Here is a 23,539-nt window from a genome sequence, read left to right on the forward strand (position 1 = left end):
GCGTCTATTCTTCAAAAATAGTAAAATCTAATAAAAATATCGAAAAAATAATTCGTATAAATTAAATTGATTAAAATACCCCTAAAATGTTATCGGGGTATTTTGGTCAATTTATTTTATGTGAATTATTTTTTAAATATTTTTATTAGGTGCACCTTAATGAAAACAGTTTATGCTCCAAATTTCATGCTATTTAGATTTGTATAAAAAAATATTAAATTATATTATCGATATACTGTCTGACAATCAGATCAGCCCAGATTCAATCTGGGCCATTGGGATTATACTATTCCATGAGTTAGTGGGCTCACCCTAGTATCTTCCTCTATATATATATATATATATATATATATATATATATGAAAAAAAGTTTGGGTGAGCTCACAGGAAAAAATGAGTCCAACGGCCTACATTGAATATGGTCCTATCTGACGATCATGGATGTCTGGTAGTGTTTGAATTTTAATTTTTTTTTTTTTTTACGAATCCAAATCACTTGAAATTTAAGACGTGTGTTCTTATCATCAAGTCGCACTTAATAAAAATATAAAAAAATAATATGAGAAAAGAAATTGACTTTCATAGGTATTTTGGTCAATTTATTTAATGTAAAATATGTTTTTGATATTTTTCGAATATTCACCTATTTTTTATGTACACACGTTCCAAATTTTAAGTAGTTTGGATTTGTTAAAAAAAATTAAAATTCAAACACTACCGAACATCCTTGATCGTCAGATCGGCACAGATTCAATTTGAACCGCTGGGCTCATTTTTTTCTGTGAGCTAATGGGTTCACCCTAGCATCTTCTATATATATATATATATATATAAATATATATAAACCCTCAATTTTTGGTATTAGGAACATCATCCAAACATTTACCCAAATATTTGGGGCTGGCTATATAAACATAGGTTTAGAATTCCTAATAAGATGTGGCAAAGTTTTACACTCGATGCCCAACTAATTCAACTCACCTCTTTTACCTAGGCTTGGTACCAGTTAAGAGAAAGTTTAAGATCTTCACCCTTATTAGACCAGGTGTTAGGAACATCTTTAGGGTAATTTTTCACGCATACATCCTTTATTCTTATGAAAACAAATACCTTAAAAAAATAAAATAAAAAAATAAAACAACAAAACAAAACAAAAAACAAAAAAGGAGAAAGAAGAAAGAAAGATGGGCTCTATTTGCCACATTATCTGCTTTCTATTTTGGTACATGGTAGATTTATGGTTAATTGCTCTCAACATAAATTTTTATTTTTCAATGTGCTTTTAAGACTATTCCCTAGAAATTGCTTAGAAAAAGGGTGAGGTTTGTATAAGGTTGCCTCCATATACTGTAGAAGTAATGCGTACCTCTAAAATTACTTAGAGATATGGTTTCGAGGGTCGAAAACCTTGTAATGGCTTAAAAATCTATTTTCATCTTTAGTTGTAAAATATGAAATTACAAAAACAATACAGATCAAGCAAATAAAAAAAGCACTTAAAAAATCTTGAAAATAGATAGCCCGATAACTTATTACGAGATACACTATTTTTTGGAATTGGAAATCATATTTTTTTGTCATATCTATGTATCTTGAGTTTAAGATAATTAATTGGAGGGTACTCCAATAATAGAACACTCTCTTCTATAGGATTTTTAAGGTGCACCTTATTTCAACAGTATAAAGTTGCGACCTCATATAAATTTCTTTCCCTTAAAAAATGTTCCTTACATAAAAAATAGTGGATAATTGAAGTTGTAAAATGTTAGCCTAAAGGCTAACACAAGCATTTCTCACATGTGTGTGTGAGAGAAAAGATTTAGTGTTATGCATGGCAGCCAAAAGGGAAATGTTTCTATACTTCCCCTGTTATATAAAAGATATATATTTCCCTTCCTCCCCATCCAACGGGTCCAATTTAGATCAAGTGAGCCATTGGCCGTTTGATCTAGATACTTTACCTCAAAGTAATTTATTTTTCTACAAATTATATGAATATGAAATTTGATACATATCATCATCTCAATGAGACACACTTAAAAAAATATTAAAAATAAATTTTCGATAAAATATAATGATAAAAATACTTTTTGAAATTTTCAAAGGTATTTTGGCCATTTTATTTTATTGAGAATATTTATTGTATATTTTTTACAAGTGGAAGTTTAAGAGAGGAGTAGATGCCTAAAATTTGGTGTCAAAATTTTTGTTAAAAAAATTAAAAATAAATTAGTGTAAAGATATGACACTGTGATTGGGGCCATCTCAGTTAGATATGAAGAGATATATAAGTTTTATGCAGTAGGGAGGGCATAAAAAGCTTGTCCCACTCAAAAAATTGTGCCATCAAAAGCATAATTATAGGAATTCTTTTATATAAAACTTGCATTTTTTTTATTTTTTTAACTCATCCCAATGGTCAACCTAAAAATGATTGGAACTAATTTTGGCAGGGAGTTTTTTAATCACCGCCTGAAGCAGAACACTTATTTTGGTAGGGTGTTTCTTCAAGCCGTATGGCCAGCGTGGGTTCAAGCCAGCTCTATCGGGACAAGTGTCGGGCTAGGGGCAAGGCTGGCCCGATTCATGCCCAACCAGTAGTCAATCAGAATGTCAGCAATACAACCACTATAAGCTCCAAATCCAAATATCATATCATTCGAAAGGCTTCCAAAAACGGTGCCCAGTTTATCAAATTCGCTAATTTTTTGGGTGTCAAGAATTTGGCAACAACACAGCACATAAAGCATGTTTATTTATCAAATTTCTTACTATTCCAACAACTCTGTGTGGATACCTTTTTATTTTCGTTCTCATGATTTTGATGTTACTTTTTCTATAAGAATATCATATCTTTTTAGTGGAGAAAAAGTATACAATAAGATCATTTATCTCTAGTATAAGGAGGTGATAATCATGCTTAATGGGTTGTTGAGGCGTGTGCTAACCCACTCAAAAGTTCAAAAACAAATTATTCCAGCATTATAACATATTTGAAATTATTATATTTTATTATAACAAGAGTACTTAATTTTTATTAGAAGAAATAAAAAAGCAATACATCAATTACAATAAAACAGAAGAAATAAGTAGACAATTAACAAACACTCATTTCTTTGCCAAGTCATTTGTAACCTCGTTTGCTTCCCTTAAAACATGTTGGAATGTAACCACCAGATAAGAGAGTTAATCCATTACCTTCAACCATATAGATATTAATCGCTAAGGAGGTTTAGAGAAAACAGAACACCAGTTAATAACATTAAGAGAATCCCTTTCAATAATCAAAGATCCCCCATTCATCTTTCCATCCAAATCATTAACTCTTGTAACAATCTTGCCAATTCAGCATGGTTAACAATTATTTCTTCTGTATTTGAAATTATTATATTTCATTTCTAATAGCTAAAGGTAATCGTGGCCTCCTTCAATCAAAGTTAAATAGCCTTAATAGCATACAACTTCTATAGACTCTAACTTGTAGTCTTTATTTTTACTTTTGGTGAATTTCAACCAGTGTTCGTAAAATCGAACCGGAACGGTTAATTGAATATGGGCTTAGAAGCGATTTACCCGGTCTAACCGATAAACCATCCGATTCAACCGCTCTAACCGGGTAAGTCCCAGGTGGTCAAAAAGTGTTAAAAAAAAAAAAAAAAAATCTATTAAAATATGAAAAACATATAAAGAATGATTGAAACAAAACACATGCAAATGAAGATCAAAATTAATGAAAAAAATGAATTTTAACTTTTCTAAAAGTGATGGGAAAATATAAAAGTGAGTATTAATGACCAAAACAATTTTTAATCTTTACCATAATGTAAATAATAGTTAAAAATGCATTAAAAATCAAATTCCTTATTTTTTAGAATTTATATATATATTTTTTATTTTTTTAAAAAAAATATACCGGTTGATCACCTTAAGGGCTCAAAACCGGTTCCGATCTAACCGGATGGTTAGCTGTTAGATCGGGCAATTCTACTAACAACGATTTCAACGTAAGCAATGGGTGGGTTTACGTCTTCCTCTAGTGGTTAAGATATGGTCTCTCTCCCAATCAATCAATCAATCAATCAAAATTTTGAGATAGGAATTGTTGAAGAAGGTAATGAGTTTAGTTAGGCATATAGTAAGTTGAGTGGGCCACATGATAATAATAGCACCACATACAATAGTGGGATAAACAAGCTTATTTACCTAAATGAACTGACCAGGGTCGCCATAGGCCCCCACACCTCAAAATTACTGAACGATCTCTATCTATCTTTTTCTAAATGTCAAGTATCTCTTTCTTTCTTCTTATGATCGTTAAGGGTCTCTCTCTCAAATAATTTTAGGAAATCTGCACATAAGGGCCTCTCTCTCAAATAATTTTAGGAAATCTGCACCTTTGTCTCTTGCACAAGAAGCGGAAAAGAACATAAATCCTTTTTAGGATAAAGAAAAATAAATCCTTTTTTCTTTATTTTGTTGAGGAATTAGCCTATGAAGGGGGACCAATAACACAAAGATGATCATAAGCTTTGATTTTCATGAAAGATAGGCAAAAAGAATAGAAGAAATCAAAGTTTTCCAAAATCAAGCAAAGCTCCCCCGATTTTGAAGATTCAAAATGCGAGAAATATGATTTTTTTTTTGTCAAATATAATGCTTGAGTTTGATAAATCGAGTGGTTATGTAACTTAATCTTAATTTTTGGGCTCAAGTGAACTCGATTTGGGATTCCAACCGGGAAGATTTCTACAAACTATATATATTCTAAAACACAATGCAGGTACTCTACAGGTTTAGTTTTTTCAGAACTCATCTGGGCTACTATTTGTATAACTCAGCCAAGTTCGAGTGGACTCACCCGAATTTTAAAAAAACATCTAGGAACTCATTTGGGCTACTCTTTGTATAACTCAGCCAAGTTCGAGTGGACTCACCCGAATTTTAAAAAATAATGGTTTCATCTAATAAAAAATAATGGTTTCATCTAGTACCTAATGCAGGGAGATAATAACATCAAAAAAATAAAAATAAAAAGTTGAAAGAATATACCTTATCTCAAGGTCTACAAAAAAATCCACCCCAAAATAATCTAACGAAATTTTATTAATTCATTCACTAATTTACAATGAAGGGAGATATCCCTTTAAATAGACTAAAGCAAAGATAAACAACTCACTTTCCCATTTTATCTCCTTTAACCTATTTTTTTCATTATCTCTATCTTCTTTCTTTAACCATCACGTACCAAAAAAATAAGATTTTTGACATTTTATCCAAATCCTAAAAGCATGCCTATTGTTGAAAAGATAAAACTCCATTTAAATTTCACCTTAAAACTCCCTTTAAATTTCACCTTATCCTATTTAATTTCTAAATTTAACTTTATCCTATTTAATTTTTAAATTTAACCTTATCAGCATCCATTCACGCACAACTTATGCCTACCTAATCCTCAGCTAAAACAATAAACTAAAAAAAAACTAATAATAAAATAATAATAATAATAATAATTTCTCTGCTTTTGAGATAAAAAAAAAAAAATTGAAAGGTGAAAAGCAATGGTAAAGCTGGAAAGAGAGTAGGTGACAAATCGTTCTAATTAATTAGAAAGATGTTTCCTTTGTTGTAAGTTCTCTTTCAAAGAAAATCCTTACCCCACTCTCTCTAACAAAATAAACCACAAAAGGAAGAGCAATTTGGTCCCATTTTCATGAAATGTTTTTCCCTCTTTGGCCTGAGGTTTCAAAGTTTCCGAACACCGGCCAACCCCCAAATTCAAAGACGGGTTTTAGAGGGAGAACATAGTCAAGTCAATCGCCCACTGAATCACTCAAATGGAATGGGTGGGAATAGTAGCTCGCATTTCCTATGCCTTAAAAAATATAGAATGTCTTAAATGATCTTTCTCTCGAAAAACCAAATATAAAAGTTTTTTATTTAAAAATAGGGAAAGAAAACAAAGGCGTCATATTTTTTTCACAGGATGGTATCGCCTAATGTTGTTAGATTCTCTTCGCTTCTGCCGAAGCCTTCGGATTTTAGGCTTAGATCGAAACGAAGCAAATTTGACTCTAAAAGCGAATCTGACAACAATATTATTGCCTTATGCTTTGTTTAACATAAAATCTTATATAAAAGTACTTTTAGGAACTAAAAAAGATGTAACCCAAAAAGGAAAAAATTGCATATGAAATATTTTCTGGTCTTTTTAAACAAAAAAACTCATGCTCAATCTACATCTTCCCTATTTGCTTCTCTTTTGCTTGGGGTTGGCAAACAGGCGGGGCTTGGGCTTGGGTGGTTGAATTTGGCTCTAGCCCAGCCTTGGTGCCCGTAAGGTCGACCTAGGCCTGGCCCTAGCCATATCAGGATCAAGCTTGTCCAGGCTGAGCTAGATAAAAAAATAAATAAATCAAAGAAAAATAAAAAAAAAAGAAGGCCAATTCCGCCCAAACCAAGTTGGGCTTGTCGTGGACCTGGTCCAGCCCGGCCCTCAGGACCCGATGACCTATCCCTAGCTTAGCCCTCAGGCCGGCACGGACCCTAGTTTTTAGGGTCAGGCCTACGGCCTATTGCCACCCCTACTTTTGCTTTTATGTGGCTGTCATTTTCTTTTTAACCTTTTGTTTGTTTTTTACCTATACTATCGCATTTCCTCAACGAAGCTTTAGTTAAAGTTAAAAAATAAATAAATGTGCGTGTCCAAAAGACTCGAAACACTAGTATATTACAGCTGACCTTGAAAATCTAGTACCTCAAGTACCTTTACTTCAATATACCCTAATATTTTATTTTTATTTTTTTTAAAAAAAGAGGTTTTACATGCATAGTTCAATTCACGTGCCCAATATTTATTTCGTAAACTATGCATCTCTCATTGTTTTGTCTTTATAAAAAGGAAAAAGCTTATATAAGGTTGCAACATTATATGTATAACTACGGCTGCAACTCAAAAATCCATGAAAAAAGGTAGTTTTAATGTTGAAAAACCCTTTGACTGACCATCTCGAAATCGAGATGCATGACCATGAAAAATAAATAGATTTTAAGTTTCAGTGCATTTTACAACATATTATCTACACGGTCCATTTTCAAGATTTTCATATGTTTATAGATCTACTTGATTTTAACTATTTTTAAAATTTAAAATTTATAATTATATATAAAAATAAATTTTGAGATAATCTTAAGAACATTTTACATCAAAATTATATACTATGATAAATTTTGAAGGTGCACCTTACCTTTACAGCGACGGACGCATCCGTATGCTAAGTACAGCCTTATAGAAAATACCCCTAGATGAAATGTGACTAGATGTTGACGCAACCAAGTAGTTTATGCTTAATAACAATTAAAGTTGTGATCTATTGAAGTGCATTAGCCAAGCTTATACCCTTCTCTATTTGAGAAAAAACTTGTTTACAAGGGCTGTAAGATTTTTATGTTGTTAGATACACAATTGGCGCATCCGCCAACCATTAGAAAATGGATGGAGGAGATGAACCATGTATGGACATGTCTCCATACAATTTGTCATGTTCATGCAATGGTTGGTCTCCATCATTCTTTTCAAACAAATAGGGGGTGTGCTAATTCAAGATTTATGGAAACTAGTGTGCGAATAACTAGTGGAGAGATAATTGAGTTTTTAGTGACAATCGGTCTATATCAGGCGTTAGTGTTGAACTCATACCTCTTTGTTTTAATTATAGACAACTTACTAAGCACTTACAAGATGAGCTGTCGTGATGTATGTTGTTCGCAGATGACATAGTTTTGATCGATGAGTCCCGAAATAACATCAACATAAAGTTAGAACTTTGGAGGGATGCTCTAGAATCTGAAGGTCTTAAAATTAGTCGGATGAAAACATAGGATATAGAATACAAATTTAATAACAATAGCAGTAAAAATGAGGAAGTAGTTAAGATTGACGGTCAAGAAATATAAAAAAGAAAGTATTTTCAATATTTTGGGTCAATAATTCAGGAAAATAAGATATATTAAAAAATATGTTGTAAATAGAATTAGAGCTGAGTCGGCGAATTGGAGATGTGCACCCGGACTTTTATGTGATGACCACATACCAATGAAGTTGAAGGACAAGTTTTATACGTAAATTGTAAAACCAATTTTGTTTTATGAGATGGAATATTGGACAATCGATAAATAACATACCCATAAGTATATGTGTAACTGAAATGATGACACTAAGATGGATGAGTGACAAGACAAGTTTGAAATGAATACATTCGGGAGAATTTAGGAACAACTCCAATAAGCGATACGATGAGAAAAAATCGACTTAGATGGGCTAGCTATATGCAGACTCAATATAACACATGTCAAGATTTTAAGGGTAGTTCAAGTGAAAGGCTTGGAAAAGATAAGACTAGTGTTTTAAAAAACGCCGAGTCGAACCGGACTCCCCCGGTTCGACTCGAAAATCGCAAAAAGTGGATCGTATCGGTGAAAAAAATGGGAATCGTTCGGTTCTAGAGAGAACCGGACGATTCTGTACAGTGACTCACTGATTCACTGTACGGAATCGGCGAGTCCGTACAGTGAATCTGGCGAGTCCCGTACGGAATTCTTTTGTTTTTTTTTTTTTTTTTTGTAATACTTAATCGATTTTTTTGTAATCCATGATCGAATTGTTTTTGTTTTTTTGTAATCCATGATCGAATTTTTTGTTTTTTTGTAACCCATGATAGAATTTTTTGTAATCCATGATCGAATTTTTTGTAATCCATGATCGAAATGTTTGTTTTTTTTTCTTGCAATCCATGATCGAATTTTTTGTTTTTTTTTTTTTTTTTTGTAACCCATGATAGAATTTTTTGTAATCCATGATCGAATGTTTTGTAATACATGATTGAAATGTTTGTGTTTTTTTTGTAGTCCATGATTGAAATGTTTGTTTTTTTTTTTGTAATCCATGATTGAATTTTTTGTTTTTTGCTTTTTTTGTAACCCATGATAGAGTTTTTTGTCATCCATGATTGAATTTTTTGTAATCCATGATCGAATTGTTTTTTTCTTTTTTTGTAATCCACGATTGAATTTTTTGTTTTTGTTTTGTAATCCATGATCGAATGTTATGTAATCCATGATCGAATTTTATGTAATCCATGATCGAATTTTTTGTAATCCATGATTGAATTTTTTGAAAATTTGTGATTTTTTTTTTTTAATCCATGATCGAATTTTTTTTTGTAATCCATGATAGAATTTTTGGAAAATTTGTGATTTTTTTTTTTTAATCCATGATCAATTTTTTTTTTGTAATCCATGATAGAATTTTTTGAAAATTTGTGATTTTTTTTTTTAATCCATGATCGATTTTTTTGAAAATTTGTTATTTTTTTTTTTAATCCATATTATTCAAAGAGAAAATGAGAGAGATGATGATTCTGAGGCCACCCTATCCCAGCCATATTATTCACATATCGAGTCCCAACAGCAACAGTGTAGGGATGAGCACGACAGTGCAGGTGAGCATGAAGGATGAACAATCTTCGGGGATTTTAGATTGGGAACACAACAAAACACTAACACTCAGGGATTTGAGAATAGTCAAACGCCTGCTAACATCGATGATTCGTTTTAGATCGAATCAATGAATTGTTAAACGAATTCAATCAATGGCACCAGCGTGACCAAGATGAACAATAACGTCATCTATCATTTTATTTTTAGATCATATGTTACGAATTTTATGCTTTATTGTAGTCCATGTATGTTGATATACTTATTCCATGATAATTATATGTTTATCCTTTTGTGTGATGTAAATTAAATGCTGAATGGCGGTTCATGCAGGGAAAGAACATATCAATATTCGCATATTCATTCAAAAACATGAGAATTCTTAATGGAGTACCCTCATTTCTTATTGAATTCCTAAAAAACAATATTTATAATGAATTTCAATATTTTTTTCAGATTTTTTTTAACCTTTATTCTGACCGATTCACCGATTTCAGATCCGGATCGCCGATTCGCCGATCCGGATCGGTTTTTTGGAAGCTCGATCCGGGTCACCGATCCGTTTTTTAACCATTGGATAAGACATATGCCCAAAAGGAAATGGTTGGCAATAGTGATAAAAGACATATGACTTATGGCTTCATTGAAGATATGACCCTTGATAGAACATGATGGTGAATTAAGATTCATATAACCAACCCCATATAATTAGAAAATAGATAAGAAGAAGATGAAAAAGATGATGATGATAGGAGGTGAGCTGATTGTGTAAATGTTCATAGTAAAAAAACCATTCACTCCCTCCCATAGTCTGTTTGGGGGCAAATTCGGTATTTCTAAAACATTGGGAAAATGGTGCATGCTCTATTTTATTTGGTTTTTAATCAATAAGCTTCTTGCAAGTTTTAAAAAAATGGTTCGGTCATCTAGGTCGCCCACAGGAAAACCAGTCAAGACCCGCGGTCTAGATCGATGATCCGGCCTAATGAACTAGTGAATAAAAGATTTAAAAAATAAGAAACGAAAAAATTAAAAATAGTAAAAAATAAAGTAAGATTGTTTTTCTAATAGAACTGCCCGGTTCTCGATATTTAGACAAAACCTAACCAACCTTAACGGTTTTCCATCCGAATTGATCAGTTCCGATCCAGTTTGCCAATTTTTAAGACCTTAGCTTCTTATTTAAATTACTTAGGAAATTCACCTTTGGTGTATGGACAATATAATAGTTTTTCTTTCCTCTACTCTACTTTCTCCTTTTTTTTCTTTTTTTTTTTTCTCAGTCATTTTTTCCCTCTAAAGAAAGGACCCCTCAAGTTGGGATACAATTATTAAACCATAACAATCCATAAAAATAAATAGTATCCGAAATTGAATAATCCAAATAAAACATTTATCCAGTAAAAACATGAGCATAAAAATAGTAATAGGGCAACCTCCAATGCCTATAAATACTCTAATCTTGCACTGCAAATTCAATTATTTTTCTCAATCAAACCAATCTGCTAAAGAAAATCAATTGGGTTCAAAAAAAAATGTAGGCATCTCTTTAATGTAGGCATCTCTCTTTGTTGTTTTCTTTATGGGCTAAGGACGCTTCAAAAGTTTCATTGGATTTGTTCAAAGCTTCAAAAGCCTTTAATGGAGGATAATGGGAACGATGACCCATTGGGTTCCAATATTCCTGTGAAAGTTTGCGGTAAATATGACCATGAGCTTGATGTTGCAGTTAAAGTTGTTCAGCTTGCATGTTCACTTTGCCAGAAAGTGCAAGAAAACCTGGTCCAAAACCAGGACAAAGTCAAGGCTAAAGAGGATAGTTCCCTTGTAACAGTTGCAGGTATGTTAATTACTTTCTTTGATATGTTTTGCTTATTATAAGAAAAATGGAGACAATATTGCCCTACTCTGATTGATAATGGTTTTCCTTTATTATAAGAAAAATGTAGAGAAATTGTCCTTTCTCATTGCTACTTGATTTGGGTATTGTTTTAGTTTGGGATTTGGATTATTTTTAGTCTATGTAAATTGTTTTTTTTCTGTTTTTTTCTTTTCTTTTCCTGGACTTGTGTCACTGATTTTGAATTTCTTCTATATAATTTTAAGGAATTCGTTTTTGTCTCTTTTATTTGCCTTCTTTTGGTGCTAACTGCTAATTTTTAATTTCTGTCACTATCATTATATGGAATATCTCATACTTTTTTTTTTTTAATTCATATGGATTTTACTTTTATTTGTTCTACTTTCTTATCTCTTTTATTTAAGTGGCATCTTGATTTTGGCATTGCGCCTCGTCGAGGAATTGAAGAACTGGGTCTTCTTCCATTCTTCTTTTTGTTGCTTATTGGATAATAATAGTATATGATTCTATTTCCTATTCTTATTTTTATGTGATGATTCTTGATTGCGGAAATAGTATTTTGCTTATTCTTTCTCCTCCCTCTGGTTTCTTTCTGCTGAATTGGATTTTTTTTTTTTTTTAATTTAGTGATGTTTCTTCTTTGCTGCTGTTATTACACACTAATAGTGACGACTGATAAGAGACGGTGTTTGGTATCAAGATTACTTTTGACTACGATTTTGCTCTGTATCATTTTTTTTTTTTTCTTTTCTTTTCTTGGGCCGTGTTTTGTATTGTATTGATTGATCTTTGTTGGTGGTTATTGTAAATTGCTGGGAACTTCATTTCTCTGAAAGCTTTGGGGAGCTTGAGTACCGATAACGATATTTCATTGTTATTGGAGGCCACTATTGACTGGCTTTAAGGAATATCTGATGAACTTCATTCAATGAGCATTCATCTTTTAGAGAAATAAGAAGGAAGAGAAAAAAATGTAAATGAAAGATGGCTTTATCTGAAACTATGATGGCTAACTGCTAGGTTAGAAGTTTGAGCTTCAGGTTGCTCTGAGAGTGTTTCTGATAGCAAGAGAGCAATGCAATGCTCATTTTAGAAGTACTTGTCCTACATAATGCTTTTTTCTTTGCGGCAGTTAAAGATTTTTGTACCCTAGAAAATTGCTCAGGCTGTATGATCTGATTATAACTTTTTATGCAAAAACAAAGTGATGCTTTTCATATCCTCCTTAATTATCTTAACTTCTTCAAGGTGAATAGTTATACTCTAGATCTTAGTGGGTATGACGTTAACGTTGAAAATTATGTTTTCTAAAAATTCCCCAGTCTCACCATTTTAGTTTATCTTTTCTTTTGTATGGCTCTGCCCCAAGCACGCCATGCAACCCTGATGCTTTAGGGTCCATGTTTCCTTTCATCTTACTGCTTATATTATGACATGATTGCTGAATACTGTGAAATTAAAAATTGGGTGCTTCATTCATTCATAGGAAGAAATCTTTTAGTTCTCTTCTATACCAGAATGCAACTTCAAAGCAGTTGTTAGATGTCTACTTTAGTAGTAATTATCAAGAGAGACCATAAAAGCTAATTATTTCCATATAAAGAATTGTTATGCATAAAGCTGTTTGAAAGTAGCGAGATGTTCATCAATTAAAACTGTGAGTGACCGGTGATTGTATGGCCTAAATGCTGCATGTATAGTCTACATAAATGTTATTTGAGTTCTCGCTGAATTTTGCGTTGGGACAAAAGAAGCATTCTCATGTGGACTATACATGTTGTAGTAGTGGTTATAGATAAAGGAATTGTTATGTTCACCTCCAAGGATGAAATCCATGCCATTTCCTCAGTTATATGAACAAGAAAATAATGACTCTATTTTCAACTAATTAAAATGACTGCTTTTTACTCTTCCACTGTATCATAATTCTATGTGACCTACAGTAGACCTTACCTCATTCATGAAGCAAGACTAGTTTGCATTGAACAAGCTGTCTCATGGATTCCATTTATAAATAAACAACAAAATGTTTTGATGCACAGAAACCTGAAGTTAAACTGCTAGTTGAGATTACATATTTCAGGATACCACACGTTTTGATTCTATAGTGTCTTGACAAGGGTAGGGGACTTGAGCAACAGTCCCATAGATAGGGACTCTGTGAGACCACATTGCAATTTTTTTTGTTGATAAGTGCTGTGTTTCTTGAAATAATTTGGATGTATTAGTATAGACTGTCTATATCAATGTTCAAAAAAGCGCAGGCGGGCGCCTAGGTGTTTTGGGGGCTTGGCCCCCTACGCGGCCGGGCGCCCAAGAACAAAGACGGGTAGGGATTATTCACATAAGAATTAAGATAAAATTTATAATATAATTATTATTTTTAAATTTATATTAATAAGATTTGGTTTTGGATATCAAATAGTTACAAGATACCAATTTCATCCAAATTTTATGACTATTCACAAAATATAAGTTCAAAGCGGTAAATGTTCCATCTACAAATGTAAAAAATATAAAAAAAGAACAACGAAACTAATAGGATATTAAAACATCGCACATTGTACAAATAAAAACCAATTATTCATAAAAGAATTCGTTATAGGACCAATTTCATCGTCCAAACAAGTTAATAATCAACTAATCGCAAAAAAAATCAATCTTTCAACTACAAACGTGCAAATATATCATAAAAGGAAAAAAAAGTTAAAAAAAAATTTAAATGATTCCAAACATAATATGTTATAGCAAAAAAAAAATCAAAACTCTTATTCAAATATCATAATGGCATAATGCTTTAAAAATGTTGAAACAAAAATGATGTCGGCCCAAACCTCGTTTATTCGATCTCCAAAAGTCCTAACTATTGACCACTAGAAACTCTGAAAACTACCATGAATCATTTGCCTTTGATTTCGGAAGAAATCAAGAAAATAAAAAATTCATTGATCTTTCGATAAATCACAAAATCGAGGTTTCTGAGGAGTTTTTAGCTCTCTAGATGGCACAGATTTGGTTTTGGTGGTTTAGAATGTCCCCCCAAAACCCTTTACCCTCTTTTTAGAAGGGGGGGGGGGAGAGGGGGTTAAGCGAAGGGAATTTTTCTGCCCTCAGCATCCTGCTCCTGGGCAGCCGCCTTGACTGTAGCGCCTAGGCAGGCGCCTAGACACAAGCCACCTAGTTTCGACCTAGGCGTTTTAGGCAATTGGCCGCTTAGGTGGTTGGGCGGCCGAATTTTCAAACACTGGTCTATACAAAATTGGGCCCTTGACAAATTGGCTCTACCCAATAAAGTTGGATAAGTTGGACATCACATGGTCTAACTTTTTAATATAGTTCCTCCCCAATGAGTCTGCGAGTTGTCTGACCTCTCTCGTAGCGTACTGCAATGGCACTCTAAAGTTAGTAATAATGGCAAAAATTCCATAAAGAATGGAATTTAGGTGCCAAGGGTAATGCTGTTAATTGGAATAAACGGACACTCAGTTTGACTCCTGCAAGATAATTGGAAAAATTCTTAGCAATTCACTCATTTAGAACACTCCCATATACACAAACTCTAGAAAACCTGGCACATGGCATAATGGGAAAAAGAAGGATGACAATTATACAAGTTAGGCCAAATCCTGCATAGGTGTATGAGTAGAGGCGAGAGTAGGAACAGCATTTACCCACTAGGCTCTTCAATGGACAGAATCTCTAAGTACCCCTCTGCAAACTAGGATTTGTCAAGAGACATGAATGAAGCCTGAATCTCATCTTCCAACTAGGTGTAAAAATGGAATAATACTCTCATCCATCGCAAGTTATCTACTAAAAATGTAAGTAAATGCCAATACAAAGTTTTGTGGAAGTCATAGCAGAGTGGTTGGGAGTGTCTTTGTCAAAAGTGAAGGCCAGCTGATTCAGGCATTTGTAAATGGCAGGTTATGGCAAAAAAGAATAATAAGAAACAAAATCAATGGTGGGTTATGGTGTGCCTTAGGCATGATGATTTGTACAACATTGACGGTGACTGTCAAAGTGTATCCCAAGCACTATTGCTGGTATTCTTGTCTTTTACTGGGGGAATTCTTGTCATCTAGATTGTTAGCACTTGAGTTGCATTGAGCTCTTGTCGCATATGGACAAGCTAGTCTTTTATCATCCATGGATTGTGTAAGGGCTCCATATTTCACATAATGCTAATCATATTGATGAGTTTCATATTGATGTTAGGAATCATATAGATTTCTCTTATTACAGAATCCTTATCTAAAGATTTAGGGTTTTCTGGTACTAAAAGACATAGATTACACTGAGTCATTATAGTGATGCATAGGGCCTTTTTGCCAATTGTTGGATGGAGGGGCGGTAAGGGTGGCAACAGGTTGGGTCAGGTCCAGGATTGGCCGGACCTGACTGGAAGTAAAGTTGTCAGACTTGGACCCAACCTAAAAATAAAAACTATATATATTTAAATATTTTTCAAGTGGAAGGCTCAAAAAGGACAATGGGTAAGCTCAAAAGGACATAGTTGGAAGTAGTGAGAAAAGATACGGGGACTTATGGTCTTACTAATGGTATGACCCTTGATAGAGCAAAATGACAGAACATGATTCAGGTAGCCATCCCCAAATAGTTGGGAAAGGCTCTAATGATGATGATGATTATTTTTTTTTTCTTTATTTTTCCTAAATTTTCCCAAATATTTTCGGATATTTTGATCTTCTTTGGGAGACACAGCCAGGACTCAGTGAGTCCTCTTGTGACTCCTCAAGCTGACTTGCTTTGGGCACTTGCTGAGTCCACTAGTGAGCCTTGGTTTGTGACCACTGGCTTTGACCAATTTGTCTTGAGGTACTCACCGAAACCATATCATGCTCATCATCATTGTCATAGCCTTTCCCCAATTAATTGGGATCAGCTACACAAATCATGGTCTGTCATTTTGCTCTATTAAAGGCTATACCTTCAGTGAAGCCATGAGCCCCCATATCTTTTCGGACTACTTCCAACTATGTCCGTTTGAGCCTACCTCTTGCCCTTTTCAGTCTTTCCACTTGAACTAACTCGCACCACCTAACAGGTGTTGTACTTGGTTGGTGCCACACATGGCCAGCCACTTAAGTCTGCTCGTTTTCATCTTATTGTCTATTGGTGCCCCACTTAAATTCTCTTGAATGGATTTATTTCGAATTCTATCCCTTCTTGTCTTGCCACTCATTCATCTCAACATCCTAATCTCCTATACATTCATTATATGGATGTATTGTTTTTTGTCCGCCCAACATTCCACCCCATAGAGCAAAGCTGGTATCACAACTATCTTATTGAACTTGCCCTTCAGCTTCATTGGTATGCGGTGATCACATAAAATTCCAGTTGCACATCTCCACTTCGCCCACCCAGCTCTAATTTGTATGCCACACCTTTCTCAATCTTTCCATTTTTCTGGATTATCGACCCAAGATATTGAACGTGTAGTCATTTTCGTAATTTCGTACTTCCTGGCCGTCAATCTTAACTACGTCCTCATCTCTATTCCTATTATTATTAAACTTGCATTCCATATACTTTATCTTAGTCTGGCTAATTCTATAATGAAATGCCTCAATTACTTTGATACTGCATAATCTAGCTTTTTAAGTTCAGTCTACACTATAGTTATCAGGAAACTTGTTTTAAATGTAGATTGTTGATGATTCCTGCTTCACATTTTATGGCTCAATATACTATATACGTATTTTCTATTTTGTTGTATTCTTCTTCTTTCTTTCTTTCTTTTTTGGAGAGAGAATGCTGTATTCTATTCACTGAAACTTATCATACCATACTGCATTCATTTCCCTGTCTGTAGTAATGCATATCTGTAATTTATATAGTCTTTAATTTTCTATTTTTATTATAGCCAAAATGTAAGGACCTACAAAGAGCAAAAGTGGAATAGGAACCTCAAAGCCCTATATCTCGCCGATGGAACAATCATGTCTCTCTCCCTCTCTCTCACACACACATAAATATTGATGATACATATGCAGATGCAGGAGGTACAAGCCCTGCTGAGCCTTTTTGCTCGCTGAGGTTTGTGCTCCTTGTCTTTCACACCTTGAAGATATACGTCCCAAGGTCTGAAAGGTTGTGTGCAGTTTTCCTTGGGGGACGATCTTTAAACATTTCAAAATATGCGTTTTATGATGTTCATGATACTTTAGTTTGGAAATTTGACGAAATATTCATCTCGCACCACTTAGTTTGTGATATATGCTACAGGTTTCTAAGGTTCATATTTTAGGTCTCCCCCCCCCGCCTCTCTCTCTCTCTCTCTCATGGAAGTATCACGTATACATATCTAGTTCCCTTTTTTTGATAAGTAACTGCTTGTACATGTCTAATTCATTGGGCTTCTTGTTATGTACACTTCTTGTGTTTCGCAACTCAAAAGCATGCCTAGAAGGCCATATGTTGTCTACATGCTATTTTTGGGGACAGACTTCCAATATTTTGTGATCACCTGTATTAGGAGCACCAAATTGGGATGAGAAGATAACTCCTAGAAGTTCAATAGCTACAATTTTGGATATCGTATACAGTAGAAATCAATCCACTTGTCCGATGAAGTTACGGAGACAGACAGAGCCGAGAAACCCAGCTGTCTTATATCTTGCGGCCTCATTAATAAATTATGGCCTCATTAATAAATTATGACCTTCATGTCACTTAGTTCTGCACCTAAATAGAGACAAACTTGACCGAAAACAGTTAATTTGGACTTCTGATGGAGCCAAAGCTACCATTGAGTTCCTTGGACTCTTTTGACGACTGCGATGTTTTGTTCATGTAATATACCCAAAATCTGAGGTTGAGTTAGCATAATCTTTTGACCATGACCCATACAGGAGTTTTAGATGATGTTTATATTTTCGGAGATTGATCATGGTCTTTCTTTTTGTTTACAATCCTATCTGATTTATGACTGCCTGTTCTATGCTTTTGTATGCACGGGTTTGCACTTTCCCATCTTTTTCTTCTCTGTGATAATTGATTGACAACCATTGTACTTGCCCATGCTTTTATTTTCCCCCTTCTGTTGATAGATGTAAATGCATTGCGGTTAAACCTCTATGGAGTGCACCTTCCACTTCTGACTCTTAACCATTTAAATAGATTGGAGTGTCCAAGCAACTGTTAGCTGGGTTCTCTCAGAGTACTTTGGAAGTGAAAGCATATCAATTGTTGCAGAAGAAGATGTTCAGGCTCTTACAAGAGTGGATTCCACTGCTTTACTGGACACTGTGGTCTCCACAGTAAATGAATGCCTATCAGAGGCAAATGGTTTTGGACTAAAGGGGCCAAAAAAATCCCTTGGATCCTCAGAGGTCCTTGAGGCCATAGGAAGATGTAATTCTAATGGAGGCCCAAAGGGAAGGCATTGGGTGCTTGACCCAGTTGATGGAACCCTAGGATTTGTGAGAGGAGACCAATATGCAGTTGCTCTAGCCATGCTAGAAGAAGGAGAAGTGGTGCTTGGAGTTCTTGGCTGCCCAAATTATCCAATGAAAAAGGAGTGGCTTAATTACCATCATAGTTACTATAGGATAATGTCAAAGTTAAGCTCTCCAACTTTTGAGTCTTGGCATAAAGGGTGTGTCATGTATGCCCAGAGGGGGAGTGAAGCTTGGATGCAGCCTTTGCTTTGTGATAACAAGCAATTTTCGTTTCAGAGCTTGGCAAGGTCGATTAGGGTGTCATCAATTGATGACCCAGCGCTAGCAACATTTTGTGAGCCGGTTGAGAAGGCCAATTCAAGCCATTCCTTCACTGCTGGACTGGCTCACAGTATGGGACTAAGGTTCGTTAACTCATGACCAGCTCTTTATTGGGGTGTGTGTGTGTGTGTCTGTGTGTGTGTGTGTGAGAGAGAGAGAGAGAGAGAGGTTTACAGTGCTTTCTATCTCTTATTTGGAGGCCAGCAATTTTATTTTTTTTGGTCATTTTTGTAGATTTTGCAAGAATCAAATTGTATATCCATCATTTTTCTAAGTCAAAAGGATCTAAGGTTATTGACCTACGAAAAACTTAGATGCAAAGAAACTCAAGTGAATTACCGATAGTTATATTTATGCATGGGTCATTTATAGAAGGAAAAAGTTTATTTAAGTGCAAGGCTCTAAACACTCAAATTAGAGCGCACCTCAAAATTTTCATTAGAAGAGGTTGTTTTGATGCTAAAAATCCTCAAATTGATCATCTCGACTTCAAGATGCTTGTACATGAGAAAAAAATGGATTTCACGTTTTGGAAGTAGTGTATCTTGTAATGCATTTTTGGAACTTCAATTTTCAAGATTTTCAAGTTTTCATAGATTTGCTCGATCTACACTCTTTTTGAAGGTTTAAATTTTATAATTAGAGATGAAAATAAATTTCAAGGCTATCACAAAGATTTCCGGTTTTGAAACCACATTTCTCGACACTATTTGAAGGTGAGCTTTACTTTGATTGTTTAGAGCCTCAGCCTTATACAAACCGCACCCTTTATAGAAATACAAAATATATCTATAAGATGAGTATTGTCTATGGCTTTCTTTCTGTTGTATTTACAGGAATTAATGATTATTATACCCATTGTTTCCTAAACTGATGTTAGTTTTCTATGGCTTCAGCCTCAGCCTTATACAAACCGCACCCTTTATAGAAATACAAAATATATCTATAAGATGAGTATTGTCTATGGCTTTCTTTCTGTTGTATTTACAGGAATTAATGATTATTTTACCCATTGTTTCCTAAACTGATGTTAGTTTTCTATAGTAACTGCTAGACTAGTGGTCCTATTTTCTCAAAACCAACTGCATTTATGATCCTTTCCCAGATCATGAATTAATAACTGCTCCCAATCTAAAAAATGTCCCAACTGTTTCTATTTTATATTTTGGGTGGGAGATTTAATGGGCCTCCATGAATAGGGTCTAATATTTTTAGGGGTCTTTCCATGAGATTCCTCTTCCCTACTGTTGAGCAAGCCCCCAAAGAGGGTTTAGTGTGGTCGAATTAATGTTTCATTTTTTTTGTTTAGATGAACGTATTGATCAGTTTAGGTTCTTTCTTTTTCTTTCTACTCAATGACAATGTGGGTATGCTCTAGTTCTCCATATATGTATACTTTATCCTCAAAATCTAATTTAACTATCATATTATCAATAAGTGAATAAGTTAAAACTGCCATGTCACTGTAATGGCAGGAAACGGCCTTTGCGTGTTTATAGCATGGTCAAATATGCAGCCATAGCTCGAGGTGATGCTGAAATATTCATGAAGTTTGCAAAGGCTGGATACAAAGAGAAGATATGGGACCATGCTGCCGGGGCTCTTATAATTCAAGAGGCTGGTGGTGTGGTAACTGATGCAGGAGGCCGGCCTTTGGATTTTTCCAAAGGTATATATTTAGAAGGCCTTGATCGAGGTATAATTGCATGTTCAGGTGCTGTTCTTCACAAGAAGCTCATCAAGGCTGTCTATGATAGTTGGGACTCCTCTAACTTGTGAACCTTCTCTATTTCATCATTATTGACAATGTTGATCGAGTAGTTTCCAATCTTTTGGTACTGATGGACCTATCTGCCACTCTTAAGGCAAGTCTCTCTCTCTCTTGTATATATATGGGGGATTTACTTTTATACGGGGGATATATTTTTATACACCCAAGGGCTGATGCAATAACATACACCCAATTATGCAGATCGAATATATGCGGATTTGATGATCATGATTGCATTTCATATTTAAATTATAAATTTTTTTATATAAATTCAAATCACTTGAAATTTTGAGCGTCCACTCTTTCTCATTAAAGCACACCTAATTAAAATATTTAAAATAATTTGTATAAATAAATTAACCAAAATACCTCTAGTTTAGTCAATAATTTTTGTGAATTTCTTTTTAAATATTTTACTGGGTGCCTTTTTTTTCAAAAGTAGACGCTCCAAATTTCAAGTGATTTGGATTTGTAAAAAATATAAATAAATAAAGTTCGAGGATGAAACACAATTGTGGCCATCTGATTTGCCCATAGTCCTTCTGGGCTGCTGGGCATGTACTATTGCAGCAGCTCTTGGGTTGATAAATCTCTCTCTCTCTCTCTCTCTCTCTCTCTCTCTCTCTCTCTCTCTATATATATATATATATATATATATATATATATATATATATATATATATATATATATATATATATATATATATATATATGTTCTTGTTTCAACTTTCAAGTATAGTATTGTGACCTATATGAGTGAACCTTCATTCAAAGGCAAAAAAAGGGTAATTGACCTATATGTTTTTGAAAGTTTTTGACTTCTCATATGAGGAGGAATTCATTATCTAAACGTAATCTGGAAAGCATTTGCTTTCAGTCAATATTCTGTGATTATTGTAGATTTGAAAATATTGCTCCTCTTACCATTTGAAAATTGATGATCTAAAGAAAAATGGGGAAGGCACTGGTATTTGGTGTTTCTAAACATAGCATCTCTTTGTTGGTAATGACCAAAATTCCCTTTATTTAAGGAAGTATCCAAGTCTGATATTCTCTTTTTCTCATAAAATGGATTGATGACATTCATGTGTGTTCATGCCCACACATGCACACAACGTCAGAGAGAATGAGAGATTGTGTTTGTGGATTTCAGAAACAGTTTTCACAAATTTGGAAGTGCAGTTAGAGAAGCAAGGCATTTAGTAAAATCTACTCCCTTCTTTACCTTATTCTTTTTCTGTGTCTGTATATTTTGTGGGTAATTGTTTGCGATGCATGTTTTATTGCTTCAGGCAAGGCTCTTTTGTAGCTGAACTGGCTATATCGGGAATGTGCTTTTGCTAAAGAAACCTATATTCTTTCTGTGGTAAGATCATGGTCACTGATAATGTTTTTACGGTTCACAAATGCATCAAGGAGTATGGTGCAAAATATGATATATAAGTAATATCCTTCCATAAAAAATAAAAAAAAAAGCCCAAGCCGCTCAGATGGCTGAATCTGCCTGTAATTAAAACTATATACAGTAAATCACATGAGGATCTTAATTTACGCTATTCTTTTTTTTTCTCATTGGTTGTACTTGGTATGTTTTTATTGTTGCCTTTATTTTTCAATTTCTCTTTTTGTTTGACTTATATGAGACTCTTCTGATTTCCCTGTGGATGCATTATGTATATATGCTCATGATATCTTGTCTATTTTTGAGAAATTTCCTTTTTTGGAAAAATTTTCTGGGTTATCTACCATACCTGTAGTATATAAGCACCACACGAGTAGGCTGCATATAATCTCAACCATCTGTATTCAGTAACAGTCAGTTGAGATGAGCCACTGGCAATGGCCGATTCGAGTAGAGCATGTTTCATATCTATCGTCTCTGACTGAGTAAACGTCTTTTAGTGAGCATGAACAGTACTTCAGATCACACATGCTGTTCTATTTAACTGCTATATGCCGTGAACTATCATTTTCCATTTGTTTATCTTCCAGCAATTGGACAGGCCCTTAATGAATTCAAGGAATAGTTGTACGGGCCGTTAACGTGGAAATAACAGCTGTTATATTGGCAGCGGAGCAACCTATTGCCATGTGGCACTTAAGAAAAAGAAGAAGAAGACAGGCATGTTGCCATATTTAGAGGTACTGAGGAGGATGATAAAAAACAGGACTAAGTAAGAATGGCCATTCTGTTTCTTTCATCTTTTTTCCACAAAATAGCTCTTATAATATGGTATCATGGAGGCAATATCAGGAAAATAGATTCTCAAGCCTTTCGAAGAATTTTTAATATCAAAATTACATATATAATAAAATTTAGAGATGCACCTTAATTGGATTGTCTAAGGTTGCGATAAACCGTAGCCTAGGAACAATGGATTTCAATGGAACATCTCAATTAATTTCTCAAATATGCTCTTGCATATTCAAAATGTACACTTGCTGCCTCGGGCAAAAAAACCCATAGAGGATAATATCGAATTTTAGAATCCACTTTTAGCACCTAAATATATTAAAAATGAGAAAAAAAGAATTTTCAATAACTAAAAATCAAAATCTGACCATCAAAAATTAGAGCGGTCTATGGATAATCTCAGGCGTTCAATTCTTTTATTTTCCTCTTTTTTCTCCTTTTATGTTCCCTTGTAAGTCACTAGGTTGAGTAGCC

At 34.1% G+C, this 23,539-nt stretch overlaps 1 protein-coding gene across 2 annotated transcripts; it reads left to right on the forward strand.

Annotated features, from left to right (window-relative positions):
• Positions 1–10,853: 10,853 nt before the first annotated feature.
• Positions 10,854–22,443, forward strand: HL (HAL2-like protein). 2 transcript variants are annotated; one of them, XR_002280512.2, is made up of 4 exons: positions 10,854–11,332; positions 18,500–19,184; positions 20,577–20,966; positions 22,164–22,443. XR_002280512.2 is itself a non-coding variant. In XM_020665666.2 (3 exons), exons 1-3 carry the CDS (start codon positions 11,134–11,136, stop codon positions 20,878–20,880), a joined length of 1,188 nt encoding a protein of 395 aa, XP_020521325.1. In that variant the 5' UTR covers positions 10,854–11,133; the 3' UTR covers positions 20,881–21,032. The 2 variants fall into 2 exon arrangements, 1 of the variants encoding a protein (XP_020521325.1); XM_020665666.2 differs by lacking the exon at positions 22,164–22,443 and having other exon boundaries at positions 20,577–21,032.
• Positions 22,444–23,539: the final 1,096 nt, after the last annotated feature.

The sequence above is a fragment of the Amborella trichopoda genome, chromosome 2 (genome assembly GCF_054954075.1).
Source record: "Amborella trichopoda isolate Santa Cruz 75 chromosome 2, AtrichopodaSantaCruz75HAP2 v2.0, whole genome shotgun sequence".
NCBI classification, from domain to species: Eukaryota; Viridiplantae; Streptophyta; class Magnoliopsida; order Amborellales; family Amborellaceae; genus Amborella; species Amborella trichopoda.